Consider the following 25,663-nt stretch of genomic DNA (forward strand, 5'->3'; position numbering starts at 1 on the left):
TGCTGTCAGCCTCTAAGTACCGCATCCCGCATCCCGGGGCTGCCAGGGCTCTTCCCGAGGGAGGGAAGGAGGGAGGAAACCCACCCCGGCTCAGGAGCATCCACATCCCTCATCCCGGGGCTGCCAGGGCTCTTCCCGAGCGAGGGAGGAAACCCACCCTGGCTCAGGAGCATCCTTCACCCCCCACCTCTGCAATCCTGGTGGGAGAGAGTTCCCGGCCATCCAGGCACCCACCCCAAACTCCTCCTGGCCTCGCGCCAGCTCCCAGAGCACCGAGATGGGGTTCGGAGAGGGAACCTGGAAATCTGGGGGGGGGGGGGGGAACCTCTTGCTCTCAGCGGCTCCTACCACTGCTTCAGCAGCCCCCTGCCCAGCAAGCCCAGCGGCACCCGGTAAAGCCTGATCCTGGACCCCGGCACCCTGTTGCATGCCTTGGTGCACCCCAAAAACGCTGATCCAGGCAGGGGATAACATCTTCTCCCTCCGCCTTGCATCGACGCTGGGTCTCCAACGCAGCCTGGGGTGGGGGACTCAAGGCCAAACCCACACGAATAATGGGATTTTTTTTTTTTTTTTCCTAAATAAATAATCCCCATTGTTCTTGAAGCTGTGGTGGGGCTTCGGCTGGCGCGATGCTGGGGGCTGGCGCGGGACCGGCCTGGCAGCTCACCCCCTCATTTCCACGGAGGAGAAACGGAGCGAAGCCGTTTGGTTTGAATTAAAATCGCAGGAGTAAGGAGAGGGCGAAAGCAGACGTGCACATGCGAAGGGCTCCAGCCCCCCGCCCCGGGCTCAGGGCCACCCGCAGCAGAGGCGCTGGGTGCCCGGGAGGGGACCAGGGGGACCAGCCGTGCCCAGGGACGGGGCTCTGGGAGGGCCAGCGGGTGCCGTAACGGAGGAGCTGAGCATCTTCCAGGCACCGAAGGCATCTTTCCTCTGTTAATTAGTCCCGCTGCTGGACTGCCCCAGCTTCCCAGGCTGGGCTGCAGCGTGCCAGCTCGGAGCTCTCCTCCTGGGGCACGGTGACATTGTTTGGTCCCCTCTTGCGTGTCCCTGCTTGTCACCTGCATCACTGCAGGGGGGGACGTCTCAATGTCACGGGTTATCGCCTGTCCCTGCTGTGCCAGGCGCCCAGCGGGCACCGTCTCGGGGGAGCCTTTGCCCGTGGGGGTTCGCAACGGGGAAAGCAACCAAGCAACGTGCCCAAAGCCACCCCGAGAGGGGACGACTGGCAAGGAAAGACCTTGGCAAAAATCGCCACGGGGCTGGCGAAGGGCTGGGTGCTGCTGCCTTCTGCGTGGGTGACCAAAGCTGCTCCGCCGAGCGTTTCTTGACCCAGGGTGCCTGTGATGGGTGCAGAGACAACCACGGCTTCCTTGCAACGAAACCAAGGGGAAAAGCAGCCCTGTGTGACCAGCACAAGGAGAAATAACCCCAACCCCAGGTCCTGCGGTGGCCGAGGGCTGGGAAGCACGGGCGAGCTCCCCTCCTTTGCACCTGCGGTTAGTTGCAAAGCCTGCGGAGTTCCCCAAATTCCCATAAATCACTTCCAATAACCAGCTGGGATCCCAGCGGCTCTCCTCTGCCCAGCCCTGGCACCGCAGCCACCAACCCGAGGGCAGCCAAGGCTGCTCCGGAGCATCCCGCAGCCAAAACCACGCCGGGAAGCTTCCAAGCAGCAACACCTCCAGCCTTGGACTGCTCTGTGCGTGCACGTGCGTGCGTGCCAGCAGCTCTCCTGCCTCCCAAATCTTCTGCCTCCCATTTTCCACTTGCCGGGTTGGTAGGATGGACTAATCCTGCCGCAAGGCAGAGGCACGGACATCGCCCCGCTCAGCAGGCAAAAGCTGCGGGCCAGGGCTGCAGGCGCAGGGCTGAGCCAGAGGAGCAGAACGTGGGCGTTGTGGGCCCATAACGCCCTCCTTGGTTTCTGTTCTTTGCATGAAATCAAGAGCTGGGAGCTGGCGAGTCGTAGAGTTGCTGGGAACCTGGAGCACACGCAGAAATGCATGCACACCAGCTCATGTGCGTGCACACACACGCTCGCACACGTGTGCAGGCATAGAATCAGAGAATCATAGAGTCATTGAGGTTGGAAAAGACCTCTAAGATCATCGAGTCCAACCGTCAACCCAACACCACCATGCCCACTAAACCATGTCCCTCAGCGCCTCATCTACACGTCTTTTAAATACCTCCAGGGGTGGGGACTCAACCACTTCCCTGGGCAGCCTGGTCCAATGTTTCACCACTCTTTCAGTAAAGACATTTTTCCTCATGTCCAATCTAAACCCCCCCTGGCACAACTTGAGGCCGTTTCCTCTCGTCCTGTCGCTTGTTCCTTGGGAGAAGAGACCGACCCCCACCTCACTACAACCTCCTTTCAGGTGGTTGTAGAGAGCGATGAGGTCTCCCCTCAGCCTCCTCTTCTCCAGGCTGAACAAGCCCAGTTCCCTCAGCCGCTCCTCATCAGACTTGTTCTCCAGACCCCTCACCAGCCTCGTTGCCCTTCTCTGGACACGCTCCAGCACCTCAACGTCCTTCTTGTAGTGAGGGGCCCAAAACTGAACACAGTGTTTGAGGTGCGGCCTCACCAGGGCCGAGTACAGGGGCACGATCACTTCCCTACTCCTGCTGGCCACACTATTTCTGATACAGGCCAGGATGCCATTGGCCTTCTTGGCCGCCTGGGCACACTGCCGGCTCATGTTCAGCCGGCTGTCGACCAGCACCCCAGGTCCTTTTCCGACAGGCAGCTTTCCAGCCACTCTTCCCCAGGCCTGTAGCGCTGCATGGGGTTGTTGTGGCCGAAGTGCAGGACCCGGCACTTGGCCTTGTTGAACCTCATACAGTTGGCCTCGGCCCATCGATCCAGCCTGTCCAGGTCCCTCTGCAGAGCCTTCCTGCCCTCGAGCAGATCAACACTCCCGCCCAACTTGGTGTCGCCTGCAAACTGACTGAGGGTGCACTCGATCCCCTCGTCCAGATCATTGATAAAGATATTGAACAAGACCGGCCCCAGTACTGAGCCCTGGGGAACACCGCTCGTGACCGGCCGCCAACTGGATGTAACTCCATTCACCACAACTCTCTGGGCCCGGCCATCCAGCCAGTTTTTGACCCAGCGCAGAGTCCACCTGTCTAAGCCGTGAGCCGCCAGCTTCTCTAGGAGAATGCTGTGGGAGACGGTGTCAAAGGCCTTGCTGAAGTCCAGGTAGACACATCCACAGCCTTTCCCTCATCCACTGGGCGGGTCACCTGGTCATGGAAGGAGATCAGGTTGGTCAAGAATGTGCGCAGCACAGATGCTTATCCACATGCGCACAGGCATGCCTGCACGCAGCACACACGCTCGCATGCACACAGTGAACACAAGCACGCATGCACACACGCACTCGGCACAGATGCACGTATGCGCATGCATGCACACACCTGAATGCACACAGCGCGCACACAGCACGCGCGCACACGCATGCACATGGTGTGCACATGCGAACACACACGGCACACGCACACACATGCATGCATGCACACACACGTGCACCCAGCAGAGAGAGACACACACACACACACGCACACATGCACACGTGCACCCAGCACAGCTGCACGCCCAGGCACACATGGGGACACACACACACACACACACGCACCCAGCACAGACACACTCCCTGCTATGGACACCCTAAATACCGCCTCCCACCAGCTGCAGCCCGAGGCCTGGCAGCGCTGGGGGTGAGCCAATGGTCCCCAAAGGGCTCCGCAAGCAGCTGCACCCTCCCGCTACTTGTTTTGGGGACATGCCGTCTTCCTGGCTGCTGTCCCTACCGCCGTTTCACGGAGAAAAGGTTTGCAAGAACCCCATGGTCCTACCCCAAAAGCCCTTCCAGGTCCTTCTGCTGCTGCTGCTGAACAGAGCAGCACCAGCCCCGTGCAAGGTCAGGGCTTGCCCATGTGCCCGCGGTCGCGCATGCGGGTGTGAAAGGTGCTAAAAAGCTAACGGGCATCGAACGAAGGCAGCAAGAGAGAGCCCTAGAGAGACAGGAGGAGGGGGTTTCACGTGGGTGAGCTGGGGAACAGCTCGCTGCAGGACGGTTGGAAAAGTACAGGGAGGGAAATGCCTTGAGGTTACTAAATATACGTGTATTTATATAAATGCATACATATATGCGCACAGCACGATGCAAATGTCCGTGCGCGCCCCTGCCCTCCCTGCACATCTGCACTGCAACCCGTGCACGCGCACCCTGAGCTGTGCACACACACGCGCACTCACGCTCACACGCATTTTTGCCCAACGGGGACCACGGGCAGCTCTTCCCAGCTTACGCCAGGGGAGCGTTTCGTGCCTGCAGGCCGTCGGCTCTGGCAGAGGTAATCAGGCCTTGACGGAAACCACCGCTTTGCTGGGCTTAATGAAAAATGTGACCTGTGCCCTCGCCCTCCTGCTAATAATTTTCACGTGACTTGTCCCGGGGGAGCTTTGCAGAGGGGACAAGCACGCACATGCACAGCCGTGCATGCACACCGCTGCACTGCACACCGTCACTGCCGCCGGGCCCCGCTCACGGGTGCAGCTGTGCACCATGAGCACCTGCACCTGCACCCGCACCCTTGCACCGCACCCAGAATCTCCCCCTTTTTAGGCTCACGTATAGCCAAGGTGATGCTGCAAAGCAGACACGTGCATGTTGAACATGGGTGTTTTCACCATCCTTGGCCATCCAACTGTTGCGGCTGCAGAAAACCAAGAGGCTGCAGGCAAAGTCTTGCAGGACTCAGTTTGGTCCCCAAGCTGGAAGCGCTGCTGACGATTTGGACCCAGCTGTGAGCCCCGAGGTATTGCTACTCGCTCCCCTGGGTTTTATTTCTACGGGGAAGTCGGGCAGATGAGGTTCAACACGCGACTGGATGCACAACGGCGGCGGGTCTGGGCATCCCAAACCTCCAGCCCAAATACGAGCCCAACATCCTACCGCCCCAGCCCTGCGCGAGAGCATCTCCTCCAGCATTTCGGAAAGGGTGGAAACCAAGCCCTGGGTTGGGAAAACAGCTGCAGGATTTGGATAAGGACGGGCAGGACGGGGAGCAGCCAGCACTTGGCTCCAGCATGAGTGTCAGGGCTTATCAGCCCAGGCACGGGGATGCAGGGCCCCGCTGCCGGCAGCTTTTCGGCAGCTCAGCTTTGCTCCGTGCCCCAGGGAGACACCGGCTGCAGGGACAGACCTGCTTTGGAGCCAGCTCACGGGGAGCAGGAGGAGTTTGCGCTGGAGCTGATCGGGGAGCGCTCATGCGATGGCTGGCCGTGGGGCTGGGTCTGTTGTCTTCATCTCCGCTGGCCTCCTCGGAGCATGAGTTTTGGGGCTACAGCTCTTGAAATGGAGGGTGCTCTTTTCCTTGGACGCTTCTGCCAGGCAACCAGGAATGCCAAGCGTGGAAACATGGCCCCCTCTCAATGCAAATATGAGCACGGAGACGGGGTGCAGGTCGGATGCCCATCCGTATGCACGGTTCAGATGCCCAACCGAAATTGCTTGGCTCATTAGCCGTGTCCTAACGAGCCCTGCCTGGCCTCTCACTGCTGCTGCAGAGCGGCTCAGGGCAGGGTGCACGGGGTGCACGGGCATGGGGCCAGGCGGGGATTTGGGTTCAAACACCAAAGTGCAGGTCTGAGCACGCAGACGGCTGGGATTTAACTCAGACCTTGCAAAAAAAGCCAAAACCAGAGTCCTAACCTTGGGCTAGGTGCCTTTTTAGTGGGTGAGGGGGGGTCATGGACAGGGAGAAAGGGAGTGTGCATCCCCAGGAGCCAGAAAACTGCTGCCAGGCTTGCAAGAGAGGATATTAAAAGCAGGCTGTGTTGAAACCACCCCGGCTCTGTTGCTGAAAACATGCTGTTTCCGCAGCTCCGAGGTGGTTCGCAGTATTTTTAGCAGTTTACTCATTTTCTAACCCATTTCCACGGAGTGTGTTGTGAGTCGCAGGACACCTGCCCAAGCCGGCTTCAAAACGATGCCTGGGGGAGCTGCCTCGCCAAAAACACCAGGTCCGTGTGCCGGAGACACCAGCACCTGCTGGGGGGTTATCTCCAGGGGGGTGGTATCCCCTGCAATGCCCCGGCCCTGCCGGGAAGCACCGTGGGGTGTGCAAGTGTGTGTTTGCACGCACGTCCACGTTTCTGCGCGTGCTGGCACGCGTACGCGCTTTCCTTTGGGGAATTTTCCTCCTTTTCCGTGGGCAGGATGGGAAGCAGCAGAGCGAGCCAGGCGGAGCGTCCCTGCTCTGTGTTGCTGGCCCTGGGATGAAGGGATGCCGGCAGCGGAGGGCATGGACCAGGGGCACAGTCCCGCATCCCCAGCGGCAGTGGACAGAGTGGTGAGAGTTGCTTTTCGGGGAGCAGCCAGGGTATCACAGCTCCGCATCCCTCTCCAAAGATCATCAGGTCTGGAAATGAGCTGGACACCCAGCACTCGTATGCCCCAGGTGGGATGGTGTCCGCTCCAGGTGGGACCTGCTCTGAGCAGGGACCTCACCGCGGCCATGGGAGGACAGGGATGGCATCAAACAGTGATGTTCCTCTTACAGCGTCGCCGTTGGCTCTCCCCAGCCCAAGGAGCAGGTGAGAGCAAGTCTACTTAGCCCAGGAGGCCAATCGTACCCTGGGCTGCACCACCAGCAGCGTGGCCAGCAGGTCGAGGGAGGGGATTCTGCCCCTCTGCTCTGCTCTGCTCTGGTGAGACCCCCCCTGCAGCACTGCCTCCAGCTCGGGGGTCCTCAGCACGGGAAAGACACGGACCTGTTGGAGCGGGTCCAGAGGAGGGACACGAGGATGACCAGAGGGCTGGAACACCTCTGCTATGAAGAAAGGCTGAGGGAGTTGGGGTTGTTCAGCCTGGAGAAGAGAAGGCTCCGGGGAGACCTTACTGCAGCCTGTCAGTACTTAAAGGGGGCTTAGAAAAAAGATGGGGACAGACTTTTTAGCCTGTTGCGACAAAACAAGGGGGAATGGCTTTAAACTAAAGGGGGGTAGATATAGACTAGATAGAAGGAAGACGTTTACGCTGAGGGTGGTGAGACACTGGCCCAGGTTGCCCAGAGAGGTGGTGGATGCCCCATCCCTGGAAACATTCCAGGTCAGGCTGGACGGGGCTCTGAGCAACCTGCTCTAGTTGAAGATGTCCCTGCCCAGGGCAGGGGGGTTGGACTAGATGGCCTTGAGAGGTCCCTTCCAACCCAAACTATTCTATGATTCTATGATTCTACTTCACTAAATGCTGTATCTTTCTGTGCACCTTCCCCTCTGATGGGAGATGAGGGATGCTGGGCAGAAGGTCTCAGCTCTGGCAAGCTGGTGTCTGGTCTCCAGTAGCAGAGAGTGGGATTTTCCATGGGAAAACCAAGCCCTCCATGGTTAAGGGTGCGCATGACTACCCAGTCCCCACCATCCGAGGACCATCAGCTCCAACGTTTCAGCCACAGCCACCTGAAGCCAGGGACCACCAGGGCCGTCTCCCTGGGCTACACGTGGATGTGGTCTCCGGTTGATGAGCTGCTCTTCGCCATGTTGCAAGATCAGCCTGTGCCTGTGGTTTTCCTTGATGTGATAAGACAGCTCCGGGCAACCGCGGTCGGCACGGCTGGCTCCAGCACTTGAGTCAGCTACATCCAAAGCCAGAGGCTTGGCTTAAAGTTCAAGACATGCAGAAAGCAGTAATGAAAGAGATGATTTTTCTCTTCATTTTGCCTTTCTTTTTCAAGATTGTGGTCCACAACCTGGGGGGTAAGGTGCTTTTACTGGGGTCTTACTGAAAGCTGAAATCCTGCCAGTCACGGGACTCCAGGAGGTGGGGCTTTGAAGATGCCCGTGACCGTGAGCCTCCAGCTCTCCCCGCTGTCAGCCAATGCCATAATGTTATTGTTATTGCTGGAGCTGCTTTTGGGTGAGCAGCTGTAGCTCAGCCCAGGACAAGAGCGCCTGTCCCGAGCTCTTTGCACAATTCATGGCATCCCTCGCTCAGGGTTTCGCAGGCCAACAACAACATTAAAACAATGTAATGCAAGAAATAAGTGGGAGAGGTTTCAAAATTCCAGCAAAACCTTCTCTGTCCCTTCCCCAGCCCAGGAAAAAGCTAAATCCGCCCTTTGCAAAAGACACAGGCTGCCTTCGCGGTGCTGGCATTACCGCAGCTGGAGTTAAACATGAAATCCGTCACCCCCGCAGCTGCCTGCGGCAGGCAAGGCACAGAAAATCATCCCGAAGGGATGGTGCGGGGGCAACGCTCAGCCCTGCCCAGCAGCTAGTGGGGATTTGGGGCTGGAAACGGGGGGAGGGGGCCCCCATATTCCCCCCCCCCCATGGATGCTGGGGTTAAAGCTGGGAAGGAGGTGGGTGGGAATTGAGGAGCTGATCCTTGGTGGTGGCGTTTTCCACCCGCGCCCGCTGCGGCACCCATCCAAGCCCCCCCTTCCAGCAGGGCCCCACGCAGGGGTGGCACGGGTGCGAGGAGGGGTGGTACTAGGACCGTGGGTTAAACCAGGCATCTTCCCAAACTGCTTCCAGCCTGACGAGGGGGAAAACAAGCTGGTGGCGAGGCGGACCACGTGGGATGTGTACGCGGGGATGAGCTGGGGCTGGGAGCAATTACGGGCATTTGCGAGCAGCTTTCCCATCCCTGCGCTCACCAGAAAGCCGGAGAGGGGAGGCAGGAGGACGTGCATCCGCTGGCACATGCGGGATGTGCTGTGCAAGGAGAACACCCAGCCTGCGAGCTGCCTGCATCTCCATCGCTGATGGAGCCGGGGCTCATCCTTAACCCAAGGAAAATGGCAGGGGTCGGTGCAAACCCAACAGCCATGACCCAGTGATGCAAACAGTTTGAGCCCCAAACATGGGGCTCCTGAGCCTCTCCTGAGCCTCACCATCCCCAGCACATGATGCTTGGGCCCTGCAGCGATCCCAGCCTCAAAGCTTAAATCAAAACCACTCCAGACGTGCAGTATGGAGCCGGTGTGGGCTCATGTCGTTGTCCCCAAGGAGCTGTGGCTTTCAGCGGTGGCTGCAAACCAAGGCAGGCGTCGCCTCTGCGCCCCACTTCTGCTGGATCCCGTATTTTCCTCCCGTGGATGGCATGGAAAACCCTCCCGAACACCTCTGCAGAGGCAGCAGAAACATGCCCACAGCCAGACTCGGTTCTCTGAGCTCCTGCACAGGGGAGCATCGCCCTAGGGTACCGCTGCACCGTGGAGGGAGGACCCAGGCTCAGCCCTTACCTGCGAGGATGAAGACCCCGACAAGGATGAGGAAGACGAGGAGGTAGAGTCCCACCACGGCGTACTTCAATGCTGCCAAGGAGCCCAGCCGGCCGCAGCGTCCTGCTGCCTTCATCCTCCGCCCAGGACCTGGGGGACAGAGCAGGGTGTCAGGGAGAGCATCATGCACCCACCCTGCCTGGGCTCCATCTCCCACCAGGAGAAAACGTTGCAAGTATAATTTAGGCAATGCCTCGTGGGTGCAGGCACAGCTCTCCGTGCCCTGGCGTCGATCCGCACGGCTTTCCCCGAGTTGGGAACCGTCGATGCTGGCACAAGCCCACGCTCCCAGGTAAAGGCTCACATGCAGCCGGGACACCATCGGCAATGCAGTAGGCAGGGGCAGGCCTGATCCTGCGGGTCTGGGTTGGGGGCAGGCAGCCCAGTTTCAGCGTGCACACATCTCCCCTCCTGCACGGGCAGAGCTGGGGTGCCAAGGGGCCGGTGAAGATCTCGGGTAGGAAAACATCAGCATCACCCACCCTTGTCACCCCTCCAGCTCCCACCCTTCACCCCATCCCCTGCCTTCCCTGCCTGCAGCCCTGGGACTCTCTCCCTGCCGGGCAGGAGGCAGGCAGCAATAAGGGGATGCAGGAAGACAGGACAAGGGCGAATGGTCTTAAACGAAAAGAGGGGAGACTCAGACTAGATAGAAGGAAGAAATTGTTTACGCTGAGGGTGGTGAAGCACTGGCCCAGGTTGCCCAGAGAGGTGGTGGATGCCCCATCCCTGGAAACATTCCAGGTCAGGCTGGATGGGGCTCTGAGCAACCTGCTCTAGTTGAAGATGTCCCTGCCCACGGCAGGGGGGTTGGACTAGATGGCCTTTAGAGGTCCCTTCCAACCCAAACCGTTCTGTGGTCCGATGACTCTAAGATGCCTGGATCCTGACGTCCCTGCCAGCCCCTGCTTGCCCATTCTTGCACTAGCTGCGATCCAGCTCCTCTTCGACACTGCCACGAGCAGCAAGAGCTGTGCGCCAAGGAGGTGGGGTTTTATGAATAAAATAGCCGGGAGGAAAATGCAAGGAAAGAAAAGGGAAGGAAAGGCTCCATGCCGTGAACCCAGCAGCAGTGAAGTCATCTGGTTTGGGGCTTTGCACGTGCTCAGAGCTTGAGCCCATGTTGAAATCTGGGCCAGGTTGTGGTCTTAGGTGAGAGCCGGAGCCTGATCTGGATACAGACCCCGCATCCCTCTGTCCCCAGCCCCAAGGCTGCAGCGAGGCTTCAGCCTGACGCCTTGGCTCTCTGGGTGACCCCCTGCTGCTGGGACAGGGTGCAGGGCATTGGGTGCCTGCATTTTTGTGTTGGACCCTTGCAGAAACACAAGGTTTCTGAGAGCAGCTGGGAACCAGCAACTTCATGCCAGGTCAACAAGCGCTGCCTGGTTTTGCCCCTTGCCAGATCCGAGATGTCTCCAAGAAGACACCAACAAAAGGTGGAGGAAGAGTCCAAAACTCCTACCCCCTTGACATTTGTGTGGCTCCAACCCATTGCTTTCTGCCCTTTAAGCCCCGAGGCACAGCATAGCGCTGATCCAGAGCCTTCATCAACCCAGCAGAAAGGGTGAGGCAGGTGAAGCATCATGGCCCCGAAGCCAAACCTCCTGGGGAGGAGACCACACTCATCCATGGCCATGAGCAATGCCCGCTTCCAGCCGAGACCATCCCTGCTGGGCTTTGGGACCTCACCGCATCCCACCCCCCATCCCATGGGGCAGGAGCTCAGCTCCCTGTGAGACCAAGCTGGCACTTGGGGTGCCAGAGATGGAGAGGAGGTGCAACAGGCTGGGGGTGTCCTTAGCCTGGCAGGGACCCTTCCCCACTGCACCTTTGCCCTTCCCCAGCTGATGGTCCGTGTGTCTGTCCTGCTGGAGGACAGGGAGGCTTGCAAAAGCCTCCAGCCAGTGAAGGGTTACGCTGGGTGTATCGCCTAACTCAGCCCCATTTCGGGGCTCCGAAATGATAAAGTGCTGAGGTCAGGCTCGCTGACACCCAGAGGGGATCCCGCGGGGATGTGGGGTGCTCGAGGCGCCCCAGCTCAGGTGCGAAAGGCGGTGCTGCTCCTCCGGGACCCCTCCATCTGCAATTCATTACCCGCACGCGGTTCCCATTTGCTGTCACCGGCCAAACAGATGGAGCCGAGAGTTTCAGAATGAGGAAAGCTGTAATATTTTTCTGACATTAGCACTTATATCAGGTCCTGGGAGACTCCTGGAGGAGCTGGCCCTGGGCCCTGAACCACCCACTCCTCTTTGCTGCTCTCGGAAGAGCAGGAGGGACCGCAGCTGCGTAAGCAGGGTTTTCACAACAGCCCGCTCCGAGGAGCCCACAGGCGGGCTCCGGCCAGTAACCAAGGGGAAAAGCAAATATTTCTTCCCCCTGCCTATGCCCAGGGGAGCCGGAGCTGTGGCCCGCCCAGTCAGCGGGGGAGCTGAAAGCAGCCAGGACTTGTCGTCCCCCGAGCCCTGGGGGGGTTCCAGGGCTGCTGTCCTGTGGGTCGTGGCAAGCAGCAGGCTGCCGCGCTAGTCCTCAGCCCCACACCAAGCATTTTCTATGAGCCCAGGAGGGACTCGGGTGGTCTCATCCTCGTGATGAAGCTCTCAGGGTTGACCTTGCCCCTGTCCTGTGTGGCTGCAGCCCGGACACAGCCCCACAAGTCTCCTTCCAGCAACCTCTCCCGTGGGAATGAGGTTCCTTGGAGTGCCAGCTCTGCATCGGGGTGAGTTACAGATGAGCAGATTTGCCCCGAGAGATCCAGGGCAACCTGCCACAAAAATGCCAAAGCCAGGGAGATACCTTGAACCCTCCCTGCCATCACTCCATGCAAGTGCAAGGTCCCTGCTGGGGATGGTGGCCTCGGCCCTAGAAGACGCCAACTCTCCCCTCCCACCTCTTCCACCATCGCTCCCTCTAGGCTCCACCACCTCCCTGCCACGTTTGCAGTGTGGCAGAGCACGGGGACAGCCCGTGGGCAGGACCTGCCCCTCTTTCTCCTGCAGGAAGGTGGCGTGGGTGCTGGATTTTACGAGCCGGCAGCAGGAAGGTGGGCAGAGGCAGGAGCAGACACGCTGCTGAGAGCAGGGGGACCCTTGCAGGGTGACATCAAGTTTGGGGAATGGCATCAAGACTCAGCTTTCACCCGGATGGGAAATCCACCCTCCGGACTCAAAGCTGTCCCCATCCCGGGGGCTGGAGGGCAGGAGAAGACACCCGCACAGCAACATCACATCTCCTCTTGCAATAACCACCGCGAGCCACCTGCACAGTGCAAGCATCCAAAAGCGATCTGGCCAGGGCTGGGTGTTCCCAGCTCACTCAGTGCCTGGATGCGGCCCATGCTGGCGCACAGGCTGTGCTCTGGAAACGCCCAGGGCTCTCCATCACATCCCAGGGATGTCCCACATGCCTAAAACCGGGAAGGTGAGTCCCTTATCACCCCGATCCCATGCTTGTGGTGGGGGACAGCAGTGCTGGGAAGCCTGCTCAGAACAAGACCAGTTTCCCCAGCAGCCCCACAGGTCTCTAAGCGAAGCTGCCAGCAAAGGGGACCTCACATCTCTGCTTGAGCACCCACCTCTGCCACCTTGGCCTCTCCCACCGGGGCTGCAAAGGCCTCGGGAAAAATTTATCAGAGCTGTTTGCTTGGGGACCAAGCCTGGTTCTGGTGAAAGATGGGCAGCATTTCATGGGGCAAGAGCAAAGGAAAAGAGCTCAGCAGGTCCACAGCGGAGATAGAGGCTAGCTAAGGTGTGTGGGAAATGCAAGCAGGTCCCACCGTGCCCCGCTGCACAGCCCCGGTACTACCGTCACACTGCACAGCATCTCTGGACAAGACCACATGCAAGAGAGCCAGAGGCTTGGAGGAGAAAAACAAAAACAAACCAAAACCCAGAAAATCAACCTTTAGCAAGCAAAGTGACTTTCCCTGGAGCACAACCCTGGCCAGTGGCAGAACCAAATGAGATCCTGGGCACCTCGAGAGGCCCATGGTGCCCTGGCTCTGTCATCCCCCCATCGGACCAGAAAGGGGGGGACAGGAGAGGAGGCACAGAAACCTCCTTGCAATGGGATTCCCTGAGTGTTTCTCCCAGTGAGGCCGTGCCAGCAGGAGAGGAGAAGTTTCCTGCTCCGTTTGGGACACACACACTCATCATGGTGCTACTTCCACCAAGGCACCCTCACCCTGGGCACCCCCCCCCCCCTTTCCTGGGGCAGGGACTGCTCCTCTGCTCTGGTTCCCGGGGACCCACAGCTGGAGCTGAGCTCCTAACTCAGGCCAGACCCCACCTTTGCCTGTGGGGGGCCAAATTGCTGAGCTGCTCCCTGGGTGATCCCCATGTACCCCTCAGAAGCTCTCCAGGTTTCTGCCACCAGGTTCAAAGCCCCCCCAGACCAAGCCACACACGGAGCCTGGACTCACCGTCCTCGCAGAGGTTCAGTTTGGAAAGGTTCCTTCCCTCGAAGGGCTCCTCGAAGATGGAGCCGTTCTCCCTCTCATTGAAGGTGTGAAGGTACATGGCCTTGTTCTCCATCCTCCTGCTGCTGGTGGAGCAGAACAGGCACATGAGATGGTGCTTGGTGGCTACAGTATATCCTGACATGGCAGGGGCCCAATCCTGACTAATCCTGCTCAGCTCTGGCACCATGGTGCAGCGCAACATGGTGTGGGCTGGTGCAGGGGACATGGACCTGCTGCCAAGGGACCCCTCTGCTTGGTCGCTTGGCAAAGCTGACCACCACATCTCAGCATGTGGTTTCTTGACTTGCCCGTGGCCCAGGCTGGGCTCGGCAGTGCCCTGAACGAGGACCAGACCCTCTCAGCGAAGGCAGGGAGAAGCTGGTGGGCAAGCTCAGCCCGACCACGGGTCCACCACCGGCTAGTCCTGCCTGCGTGCTTGCAGCTCAGTGAAATGCTCACCACCAACACAGACCCCTTGCTTGTTGGCCAAGGAGGGGCTCCTACCACCCACCCGCGCTTGACCACATGCCCTGCGGATGTCCAGCCTGCTTGGTGTCCGCTCCGGGCATGCCCTGGATGTCTGTCCTTCCCCAGGGCTGGGGAGATGAGGACTCGGTGTATGCATGCGAGCCCCCCAGGACCTGTTTCACCCCTAGGGCTTGGGGGCACCCCTGCACCCGCACCACCTCTAGTTACGCCAGCACCCTGACAGTGAGCCAAACCCGCTCTCCTCACGGGCCTGATGCTGCTGTCACTGCCTCTCTGGTCAGGAGGCTTGAGTTGGGCTGGTCCCAGGGACAGGGCCATGCCCGCAGTGAATACAGTCGGCCCTGGGGAGGTTGTGCCTCCTCTGCCGCCAAGGTGTTATCACAGCACCCGGCCGGGGGGGGATCAGCCCCCAGCCCCCAGCCCGGCTCTGGTGTTGAAGGAGTTAAAATCACCTGCTAAGTGGGATCTGCTGAGCGCTCCCAAACTCATCCCCTGCACCCCTGCGACTCCCCCAGCTCCAGCCGCCCCCCGCTGTCAGCACACGGGCGTTGTGCTCCGTGGGGAACCCCAGCTCCTGCCACCACCACCACCACCCCACCACCCCCAGCCAAAACCAGCCCCGCTGGGAGCAGGCTGGGCAGGGAACCCCCTGGCCGGGAGCAGCGTCCCCAGCCCCCGGTCCCACTCCCACGGGGGAGACATCACCCGTGTAACCGGGGCGTCTTTCAGCACTGGGGAGTCGGGACTCCGGGCGCAGCAGCAAGGCCCGGGGGTGGCGGGTCCCCACGCAGGGATGCTCGGGGAGACACCGGCCCCTCCGCGCCCATCCCACGTGGGGGGGGTGTCGGTCCATCCCCGCACCCCATCCCGCTCCCCTCTCCCGCAGCTGCCTGTCCCCTTTCCCCACGGAAAGTTTCCTGCGCGCTCCCCGCCGCGACGCCACTCACCTGCTGGGCCGACCCACGCGGGAGCGAGTTTCCCGTGGCCCTTTCCCCCCGCCGCCTCGCTCAGTCCCCGGGCTGTGCCATGGTGGCCGGGACAGGGGGGCGAGGACGGCAAGGGGAGCCCCCGACCTCACCGCCAGCTCCCCACGGGCGCAGAGGGACCGCCGCTCCCCGGCCGTCTCCCATGGGTGGGTGGGGGGGGTCCCCGGGGGTGGGTGATGCGCGGAGCCGGCGGGGCGGCTGCGGAGCCGGGAGGCTGTGAGCAAGGACCGCTCGGCCGGGAGGGTTTTGTAGGCGGGGAACGGGAGGGGAACCGGGCTCCCCACGCCCCCCCCCTCCCCGCACACACCTCCCGGGGCCGCCCCCGCCGCCCATTCGCCGGCCTCGGGCCGCCCCGGCCGCGGGGAGCTGGGGCAGGGGGAGCCGGGGCAGGAGCATCCCCCGGGGGGGGGGCCGGGGCAGGAGCAGGAGCATCCCCCGGCTGCGCTCGGCTTGGGGCGGGGGGCACGGGGGGATGCAGCGGTGGGATGGACAGCCCTGGAAGTCCTGCCCCTGGGGCAGGAGGCGGGTGCGTGGGGGGGGCCGTGTCCCAGCTCCAGTGGGTCATAGAATCATAGAATAGAATCATCGAATCATTGAGGTTGGAACAGACCCTTAAGATCATCGAGTCCAACCGTCGACCCAACACCCCCATGCCCACTAAACCATGTCCCTAAGCGCCTCATCTGCACGTCTTTGAAATACTTCCAGGGATGGGGACTCAACCACTTCCCTGGGCAGCCTGGTCCAATGTTTAACCACTCTTTCAGTAAAGACATTTTTGTGTCTCCATGCCTTTCGCTCTCCCTCCGCTGCCCAATTCCCGAGCAGCTCAGCTCACAGCGGGCAGGAGCAACCGCAGCCTCTGGAGAGGAGAGAGGTGCTTGTCCCCTGCTGCGCTCACGGGGAAACAGAGGCACGGAGGACCAGAGGGAGCTGAGCTGACCCCAGACCACCGCTGCTCTCAGCCTTGGCGTGAGCCGTGCAAGCCGTGCACCCGCTACCATCGGTCTCTGGCAGGGGGCAAGGTGGGGAGGAAGCTTTAAGGTGCTGCTGCAAGTCCCTCGCTGCCTGTGGGGTGCTGCCCGCTCCCCACTGCAGCTTGCAGCTAACCCAGGCCACTCGGGCTCATAGCCCAGTCCCCAGGACCCCATGCCCCCACCCCGGCCCCAGTCCTGGAGCGGAGCAAAGCACCTTCCAACATCTCTACAGGGTGGGTGAGACTGGCTTGGCCCGGTGGCACAATCGGGAGGGTGACTGCTGTCCCGTTGGGGTGGGTGCGCGTGGGGGTACTGCTCCCTTTCTGGGAATGCCGCTTGAGCAAGCACTGGGCGGACTGGGACGGTGGGGTCACTGCTGGCTCATGTCTGGTTCACCACCCGTAGGGATGACGGGGCCAGGAGAGCTGAGCATGCTGCATCACGCAATGAGCCGCTCGGTCCCCCGGGTGCCATGTCCCTAAGCGCCTCATCTACTCGTCTTTTAAATACCTCCAGGGATGGGGACTCCACCACTTCCCTGGGCAGCCTGTTCCAATGTTTAACCCCTCTTTCAGTAAAGACATTTTTGGGTCTCCATGCCTTTCGCTCTCCCTCCGCTGCCCAATTCCCGAGCAGCTCAGCTCACAGCGGGCAGGAGCAACCGCAGCCTCTGGAGAGGAGACAGGCCATGGCAACACACCTTTTTGGAAGCCATAAACATACTGAGACCAAGACCTAGACCCAGAAGAAGGATGGCAAGATCTGGGGGGAGACGGGCAAGTGCTCCTTGCCCAGAGGCATCTCCAGCCGTGGTGCCATCCTGAGAACACACATCACTTCTTCCATCAGGAGGAAAGCTCTCCAGGGGTGCAACCACACGGGCTGCAGGTCTCCTCCCACCACGGTGCAATGTGAGTGCATGGCAGCTGCCTCCTACAGCCACCCCTGACCGAGGCTTCTTTGGGTCCTGCACTTGGGCCACAACAACCCCATGCAGCGCTACAGGCTTGGGGAAGAGTGGCTGGAAAGCTGCCTGTCGGAAAAGGACCTGGGGGTGCTGGTCGACAGCCGGCTGAACATGAGCCGGCAGTGTGCCCAGGCGGCCAAGAAGGCCAATGGCATCCTGGCCTGTATCAGAAATAGTGTGGCCAGCAGGAGTAGGGAAGTGATCGTGCCCCTGTACTCGGCCCTGGTGAGGCCGCACCTCGAACCCTGTGTTCAGTTTTGGGCCCCTCACTACAAGAAGGACGTCGAGGTGCTGGAGCGTGTCCAGAGAAGGGCAACGAGGCTGGTGAGGGGTCTGGAGCACAAGTCTGATGAGGAGCGGCTGAGGGAACTGGGGTTGTTCAGCCTGGAGAAGAGGAGGCTGAGGGGAGACCTCATCGCTCTCTACAACCACCTGAAAGGAGGTTGTAGCGAGGTGGGGGTCGGTCTCTTCTCCCAAGGAACAAGCGATAGGACGAGAGGAAATGGCCTCAAGTGGCATTTGGCCCAAAATGGCCTCCCCATGGCCAGGGGAGGTTTAGGTTGGACGTGAGGAAAAATGTCTTTACTGACAGAGTGGTGAAACATTGGACCAGGCTGCCCAGGGAAGTGGTTGAGTCCCCATCCCTGGAGGTATTTAAAAGACGAGTAGATGCAGCACTTAGGGACATGGTTTAGTGGACATGGTGGTGTTGGGTCAATGGTTGGACTCGATGATCTTAGAGGTCTTTTCCAACCTTAATGATTCTATTATTCTATGGTTCTCCTTGGGACGCCTACCAAGGACACCCCGAAGGTCTGGGACAAGGAAAGACAACAAACTCCAGGTCTGAACAGCTTGGGGTAGGGCTCTGACCGCTGAGCCGCCTTTCCTCTCAGAAAGGCCAAAAGCATCATCAAAGCGTGCTCCGTTCAGACCTGGCCAAACATCTGCAAACGTTGCCCCAATGGAACTGAAGCTGCAGCAAATAAAGGGAATTATTGTGGAGTATTCCCAAGGTTTCATCTTAATACAAAACACCTGACCAAGCAATCCGGTTACTTCTTTTGCATTAAAAAAAAAAAAAATACCAGTCACATGTAATCCAAAAAGGTTAATACTTTATTAGGTTTCAGGTAATTTCCAGCAGAGTTGCGCTTTTGCATCTTTACAGCCTTCTCTGTTTATACACCACGCAATAAAATTGCCATTGGACGGTTTTGGGTTTGATTCAGGCATAGGTGAGTCTCGCTGTGCTGGCTTCTACTGGAAAACTGAAATGCGTGAGGGAAAATAGGGATTTACCCTGATAAAAAGAGTGTAATAACTATGCACAAGCTACGACTAACTTTTAGTATAAAGGCAATTAAACTCACACACACCATCTATCATCCTATTTCCTACAAGGCATTCAACAAAGCAGCTGAGGCACCTCCAGTGCTCACCAAACAAGGCCAGCGTGGGGAAAAGCCCCTTCACGAGTGGCTGGCAGATGTGACGTGGGACCTACAAGAGATCCACACCCTCCTGGGTCCTTACGAGCCCGCACTTAAGCTACTGAATCTAACCCATAACGTCTCTAAAATTCCCACTTGCATGATGGTCAACGCGGAAAAGCAATGAACCGATCGGTTAAAAGCAATTAAGGATAAAAGGCAAAAAAAAATAAATTGATGAAAAAAATGCGAAGACTCTTCTTGCAGGTCTCTTTGGTCAGTCCAGCTGTCACAGGGATTTCAGCAAAGCCGAACGTATGGAAAGGATGGCTAGAAACCCTCTGCCCCTGCTTCGTCCTCCCCGCAGCCTCCTGCGGCCGCTAGCAGCCTGTCTGAGCCTAAAATAAAGATCTCCGCAGGATAATGCATCCTGTCCTAAAACAGGTAGGGCTAAAACTACCGCCTGTAGAGCCTCTCCCTTCACCAGCTGTAGGAGAAACCCAAACCACCAGCTCAGCTCAGATGATGGGTCTCCCACGCCTTGCCCCACGCCCCCAGCCAGTGCCTTAGCGAGAAAGCCAAGCATCCATCCCCGACAAAACCCAGGCACAGCGGAGCTCGCAGAGGAAAAGGGCAGGGTTGCCTTCGTTTTCATACTTGCCCCCAGCTGAGCACCATCTCCTTGAAGAAGAGTGTACGGCTGTGGGGACATGCGATGCCCCTCTCCAGCCTCGTCCCGGGATTGCAATACTCTTGCTCTCTTTCCAGGAGTCCTGCTGAAGGACAAGTCCTGGAAGAACTTGCTACTGGGTGGGAGGAAATCAGGCTCTGGCCCATGGCATGACCTTGTTCACCACCATCCCTGTCCAGTGCACTTTACAATATCTCGGGTTGGAAGGGACCCATAAGGATCATCGAGTCCAACTGCCTGCTCCTCGCAGGACTACCTAAAGACTTCCCAAGACCTGGCTAATCCTGCCGGCATGTAGCTGTGGAGCAACCTGGGCAGGTCTCTGACCACCTGCTTTAGGCATGGCATCTCTTTAACATCCCTGGGCTTTACAGGACATCAAAGTCATATTGTGCAGCTAACGTAACCCTGAATAGGCAGCAAGAATATACCATCTCTTACTCACAGACCTCAAAGAATCTGTCAGTGATGTCTATGAGTGACAGAAACCGAGCTGATGGTGAAGGCAATTGCAGGACAGAAAATGACATCAACTTATCCAGCCTCAGAGAAAGCATCAGGCTTGTGCTGCTCACCAGGAAGATCTTGTCCAGGATTCTCTCGGATGCACCTCTTGCAGACTTCACCCCTTTAGAGAGAGGGACTTCTATCTGGGCAAAGACCTGACTTCATCAGCTCCTGGATCTTGACTTTCACCTACTCATCCAGCCCGTCCTCCTGGAGGGGCTGGTCCTGCAAGAGCGAGACGACACAACCCTTGTCACAGCTGCCTGGCGCGACGTCGGCGTGCTCCGGCATTTTTCTCCCTGGAAACTTCCGGGCAGCTCAAAGTTAAACCAGGACCGCAGAGGGGAAAGCAATAGAATTATCCCTATTCATGCACCAAATCCCTATTTAGCGCAACCCAGTGTACAGGGAATGGCTTTGCATTTGTTTCCTGAGAAGGATGAGGGTGTTGGCTGCGTAGCTCAATGATCAGAGAAGAACTGAGAAGGCGGCAGCGTGCAGGGGCAACTGCCAGGACGAGCACTGCTCTGCTGGAGACTACAGCCACCCACACCATGTCATACGGGATGCAGTTGTAAACATCCACCAAGGAGAAAACGACACGAATTTCCTCCATATAATCTTGCATCGGGTTTCTCTTCATGTTCAGGTAGAGCTTCCTGACGTGGTCTCTCAGCCTGGAGATTTCCGAAACGGAGTAAAGAGGCGACATTTCAAATACTGGGGAGGAGGGTTTTCCATCCCCGTAGGTGAGCACAGGAGAGAACATTGGTCCTATTTGCGATCCAAAGCTTCCAGGTTTTTTGTCCGTATCAAGATCCCAGATTTCTTTAGGAGAAAAGAGACGGCTCTCCTAGTAAAGCATAGCTTGAAAACGCAGCCAAGAGCAATCAGGCTATGGGAGAGGGAGAGGCTGAGTCGTCCCCACCACAAGCCTTCGGGAAGAGGACTCTTGGGGACGAGAGCTGCTCCTGCCTTCGGGCAGGGGGATGGATGAGGCCATGGACAACCCTCCCAGACCCGCACACCCCCAAAATGAACAGAAATGGAGAAAAGCGACCTGGAGTTACTCCTGGCTGGCTGGGAAAGGGCAGTAAGCCAGGTCATGCACACAATTAATTTGAGGGAGAGCCAGGCAACACCTTCATGAGATGATAAAACAATTGATCTTGTTGCTGGTGGGGAAAATCCACTTTTTGGAGGAGTGGAGGGGTCAAAGGGCAAACTGCAGCATCTCAGCCAGTCACCTTGGCCCTTCGGGCAGCCCCGCAGGAGCTCGACACCTCTTGAGCACGGAGCAAAGAGCTCACACACCCCCAGGGGAGCTGCTGAGGGTCACTGGTAGGAAACGGGGGGGGTCCCAGCGTGTCCCACCGTCTGCCCGCCTCCGGGCTGTGCTGTGCGCTGCAAGGGGCAGGCGGCTGCATGCAAGTAGGTGAGAAGGAGACGGGGAGCAGGAACAAATGAATCGCACAGGGGTCATGATCTTGAGGAATTTAAGAAACACTGATTCATACCCTGAGACCTTCAGGGGCCAGGCTCGTGCCCCGCACCAGAGCCCTGAATCCAGCTAACGCCTCCCGATCTAACAGGGGTCTGAGTAATAAGAATAAATACCCTCCTGGCAGGCAGGCAGGCAGGCAAGTCATCCTCATAACAGCACGCTGATTTGGAACAAATTCCTGCACTTTTATTACTTTCCCGCCGCTAACGGAAAGCAAAGACAAGCCCACAGTAGACAGGGCACTGCGAGCACCGGCAGCAGGGAAGCCGAGCTGCGGGGCGTGCGCAGCCACCGCGGTACCCGTCTCCTCTTCCGTGAGGGCCACAGAGTCCCAGTACTCTTGGGCACTGGACCGTGGAAAGCAGGTCTGACTTCTTCAGTACCTCCGAGCTGCTGGGCAGTCTCTTCTAAAGCACACGAAACATGCAATACTTAGGGAGCAGTCCCTAAAGTAGCGCGAGGATGCTCGTGCCACTGCACATCACCGCAGCAGCTCGGGTACCAGAGGGCATTGATGCTACGGCCTGTGCACCTCCAGCCCACCTTGCTCCTCCCAGGGACCTTGCTGGGCTTCAGCATGGACCTGCTCTGCTTCAAACCTCCTTCACGTTTCCAGTTCTCATCCTTTGTGCCCTCTGCCATCGGCTTTGCTCTAGGGACCTATTTGCCTTTTTGTTTGTTTGGCGATGGGAAGGCTGCGTGAATATTTACGCTGTATGCAAACGGTGAGACAACCAGGTGTCGCGGAAAGAGTGATGCACTTCACTCGCAAGAGAGAAGCAACAATATATTTTATTGATATAAAACAGGGAGTTAACAAAGTTCAATGGTAAATGCGGCAGCGGTTTAACAAGATTTGATGGCAAGCTACGCTTGATTATTTACTGCATAGAGGACAGGGTCAGACAAAACTCTCAGGGAGACCCTCCCGTTGAGCCATGAGGTTCAGAGAGGACCCTCCTGCTTTCTAGACTCCTTCTCAGAGAGGAGTCTGGGTGCAGCTGGATCCAATCCTAGTCCCAGACTTGGCCAAAGGTTTATGTCTAAAGGTTTATATATGCACAATCAATCCTTTATATCACTTAGCTAAGAATACAAATTTCAGCGCGCTTATTCCCAATTCACTTACCTAGTATCTGATGCAATAAGGAATCTCTCAGCCTTGAGGAGTAACCTTGAGAGGCGTCCCTGCTCAAGGGGAGATCCCGCCGCACAGCCCGCTGCCGCGCAGGAGAGCTCAACGGGCCCTGGGCCGTCCACTGTGGAGTAAGATGGTTGACTTACGGTCATATCTGCATACCAGCGAGACGTCTGGGTCACTTTGCCAGACAGCCCGTGGCTACCGTGTTGCCGTCTGTCTCCCCAGCGTCCGCCTTAAGCTGGATGCAGCCATCACGACCACCACCGGGGGTTATTGCTCCAGCCGGGGAGGGAGCGCACACCGCCACACTCCACCCCGTGACTACAGTCAATTCATCTTACCCTCACAGCGTGGTGGTACCGCCTCCTCTTGCCTCTGTGCCATAAATAGTATATTGATAGTTTGTGCGCTTACAGACCGGCGGTGAGTAGGTAGTGAAGCACTGCTACTTGTTATGCGTTAATTTGTATGTTTTGGCTGGTTGAAGTTGGCTAATTTGTTTTATCATGTACCAAACCTTCATATACAATATAACTATAAGCAATAGACATATTAAAGTTAGAACTAGTAAAATCACAACTGGGTGAAGCATGAAATGAAAAGCTCCCGTTGCTGTCGGTGACCATCCAAGAAGAGTTTCCCACCGATGGTGTTCTCCATCCTTCTTCACTCTTTCCAAGACATGGCGTATCTCTTCTGTATCATGATGAACGGTGATTAGAGTTTTGTGTCCACTGTTTCGGACGCGTTCTAGCAGTTGACACAGGTCACCGTGTTGTAGTAGTTTCTTCACCAATGTAAGATTCATTCCGATGGGGGTAAGCAATAAATCTTGACTCCGTGTATAATTAGATTGTAGCAATTGATAAGACGTAACAGCAGCTGAATAATTGAAGTCGCAGCCCATAATTTTAGTGAAGTTACAAACACAAATATTTGAGTGATTGCGTGTATCTACAGTAACGTTATCTACTAATATAAAATCACAAAGGGTTCTCACACAAACACATCCTCTTCCAACATACACTAGTACAGTTTCAGGGGTTTTATCAGGACGTATTTCAAAATGACAAACATTTTGTTCAGTGTCAAGACAAATGTCTTGGGCTTTGACGGTGTTACTCTCGCAAATAAATCCTTGTTGTCCCCGTACAACGCATGCGTTAACATCAACAGTTTGCTATTTGTTTCCGTTTCGTTGGGCCCACACTCTGTGTTCTAAGGGATAGAGTATTGTGATTTAATCCCAACGCAATGATTGGCTATATGGTGTATACCGAAGTATTGCATATCGTTAAGACGAAAGCTGTGGCCTTGTTGTTGATGGGGTCATAAGTAAAATTGACTAAATACCACCACGATTGAAATTCTTTTTCAAATTTAGTTGCATTATCCCAAATTACCTTTTGAATTTCAGTGGGTAAGGTGCCCTCTTCACCTCCTCTTATAATTGCTGCTACCATAGATTGCTACCATACATTGCATCCACAGTTGAGCTTGGATACAACTAAGAGCTAGAGAAACATTATTTTGGGCTGCACCAAGGGCGTCCGCAGTCAGTTGGTTGTCCCTTTCATTAATTCTTTCTGAGGCACTGTATCAGATAAGAGCCATTGGTTAGTTCCCAATGCTAATACAGAAGGCTGCAACGGGTGTTCTAATTTGTTTAAATCACTTGTTGAGCTCAGGTTATTTACAAGTACTTCGGCATCTCTACTGTTTAAAACTCCCAATCCCATCCCTATGATACCGGTCACATCTCTCCTCGTTCGTCTTGGAGAGGTGAGGGTTCGCCCATGTAACCATGCTAACCATCCTGCATAGGACGTACTTAGGAATGGTGAACAGGTCGGTTTGATTGTAGAGCTATTAATTTGCATCAATAGTTCTACTCGTTTAAGAGACCATGGTGGATTAAGTAACACTCGTCGTTGGCCTCTATTTTTGATCACACACAGTCCAATTTCACAAATTTGTGGGGATAGAGCAGAAATTTGTGGGGATAGAGTTTTCTTATCCTTTACAACCGGGGTGGATGTTGTTATACTAGGCTCAGTAATGTTTATTTTAAATTTAAATGATAGTCCCACGCTATGGTGAGCCCAGAGGCAGATGACAAAAATAGGTTGTACTGAGCTAACATCATACCAACAGCCCAATCGTTCAGAGGCGCAAAGTTTCGTATCTTTTGCTATTGGGTTTGACGTAATGTTGTACACAGAAATCTGAGATGCCTTCTCATGGGTAGACCCATTGACCATCCGGCATCCTATTTTAATTTCTTTCCCTGCCGTTCCCCGAAGTCGGGGAACTTTATCATCAGCTTCATCTTTATCCCAGCTCCATTCGTTTTCTAAGTATGTTTCAGTTCCGTGCACGACCACCGTGGAAAGCTTTAAATCTCCCTTACTAGAGTGTATTCCCATACTCCCGGTATACTCAACACGAGCTTGAGACCATGGTCACTCTAGGGTTCTTTGACCACAGGTAAGGAGAAGCGGCATTGTTAGGGTTTGGAATAGTAACATGAACACAGCATTTCCATTTGCCATCCTGCAGGGTGCTGTAAGAGAAAACAGAGACTTGTTTCGGTGGGGAGAGTCCAAACAGGTTACCCTGTTAAAAAGAAGGAAAAGTCCATCCTGCACCAATTCCATGTTTTGCACCACTGTTATCGGTAGCTTCTCAGGCAAATGGGCCACGAGGTTTAATTAAAGTCATAGGCACAGTACCGATGGATGGTAGATTGACCATCACAGGCTGTCCCGGCTGTAATGTCGTCGGATATTCTCTTTTCCTAGTAAGTGGAACGCTAAGCTCAGTTTTTTCAAAGAGTGCTCGGCTTACAGGGCTTCCGATAGGCCCACATCGATTATTTAATTGATGGAGTACTTTGGGAAGTCACGTATCCCATTGAGCCTCGTATGGTTTGAGATTCCTTTTCAATAAGCCATTAGGTCTTTCTACCATCCCATTTGATTGAGGGTAGTATGGGGTGTGGAACACCCATTTAATTCCCTCTTGTTTTGCCCAATCTTGCACTTCCTTACACGAAAAATGTGAGCCATTATCACTTTCGATAACATCAGGAGTAGGTAGATTTGAGAACCAAAATGATCGCCCTCGCACTGTATTTCGCCCATCGGCTTTCCGACACTTAGTCGCCATAAGCAAGCCGGAGACTGCTTCCCCTCCTGTGAGGA

The 25,663-nt window shown here is 56.8% G+C and overlaps 1 protein-coding gene across 1 annotated transcript in view; it reads right to left on the reverse strand.

Annotated features, from left to right (window-relative positions):
- SCARA5 (scavenger receptor class A member 5) overlaps window positions 1–15,375 on the reverse strand; it is a 39,693-nt gene extending 24,318 nt beyond the window's left edge. The window contains 3 exon segments of the mRNA XM_076335376.1: window positions 9,268–9,396; window positions 13,727–13,848; window positions 15,202–15,375. Coding sequence (XP_076191491.1) covers window positions 9,268–9,396; window positions 13,727–13,838 — 241 coding nt within the window. The 5' untranslated portion in view covers window positions 13,839–13,848; window positions 15,202–15,375.
- Between the last annotated feature and the right edge of the window lie 10,288 nt (window positions 15,376–25,663).

The sequence above is a fragment of the Aptenodytes patagonicus genome, chromosome 3 (assembly GCF_965638725.1).
Source record: "Aptenodytes patagonicus chromosome 3, bAptPat1.pri.cur, whole genome shotgun sequence".
Classification (NCBI taxonomy): Eukaryota; Metazoa; Chordata; class Aves; order Sphenisciformes; family Spheniscidae; genus Aptenodytes; species Aptenodytes patagonicus.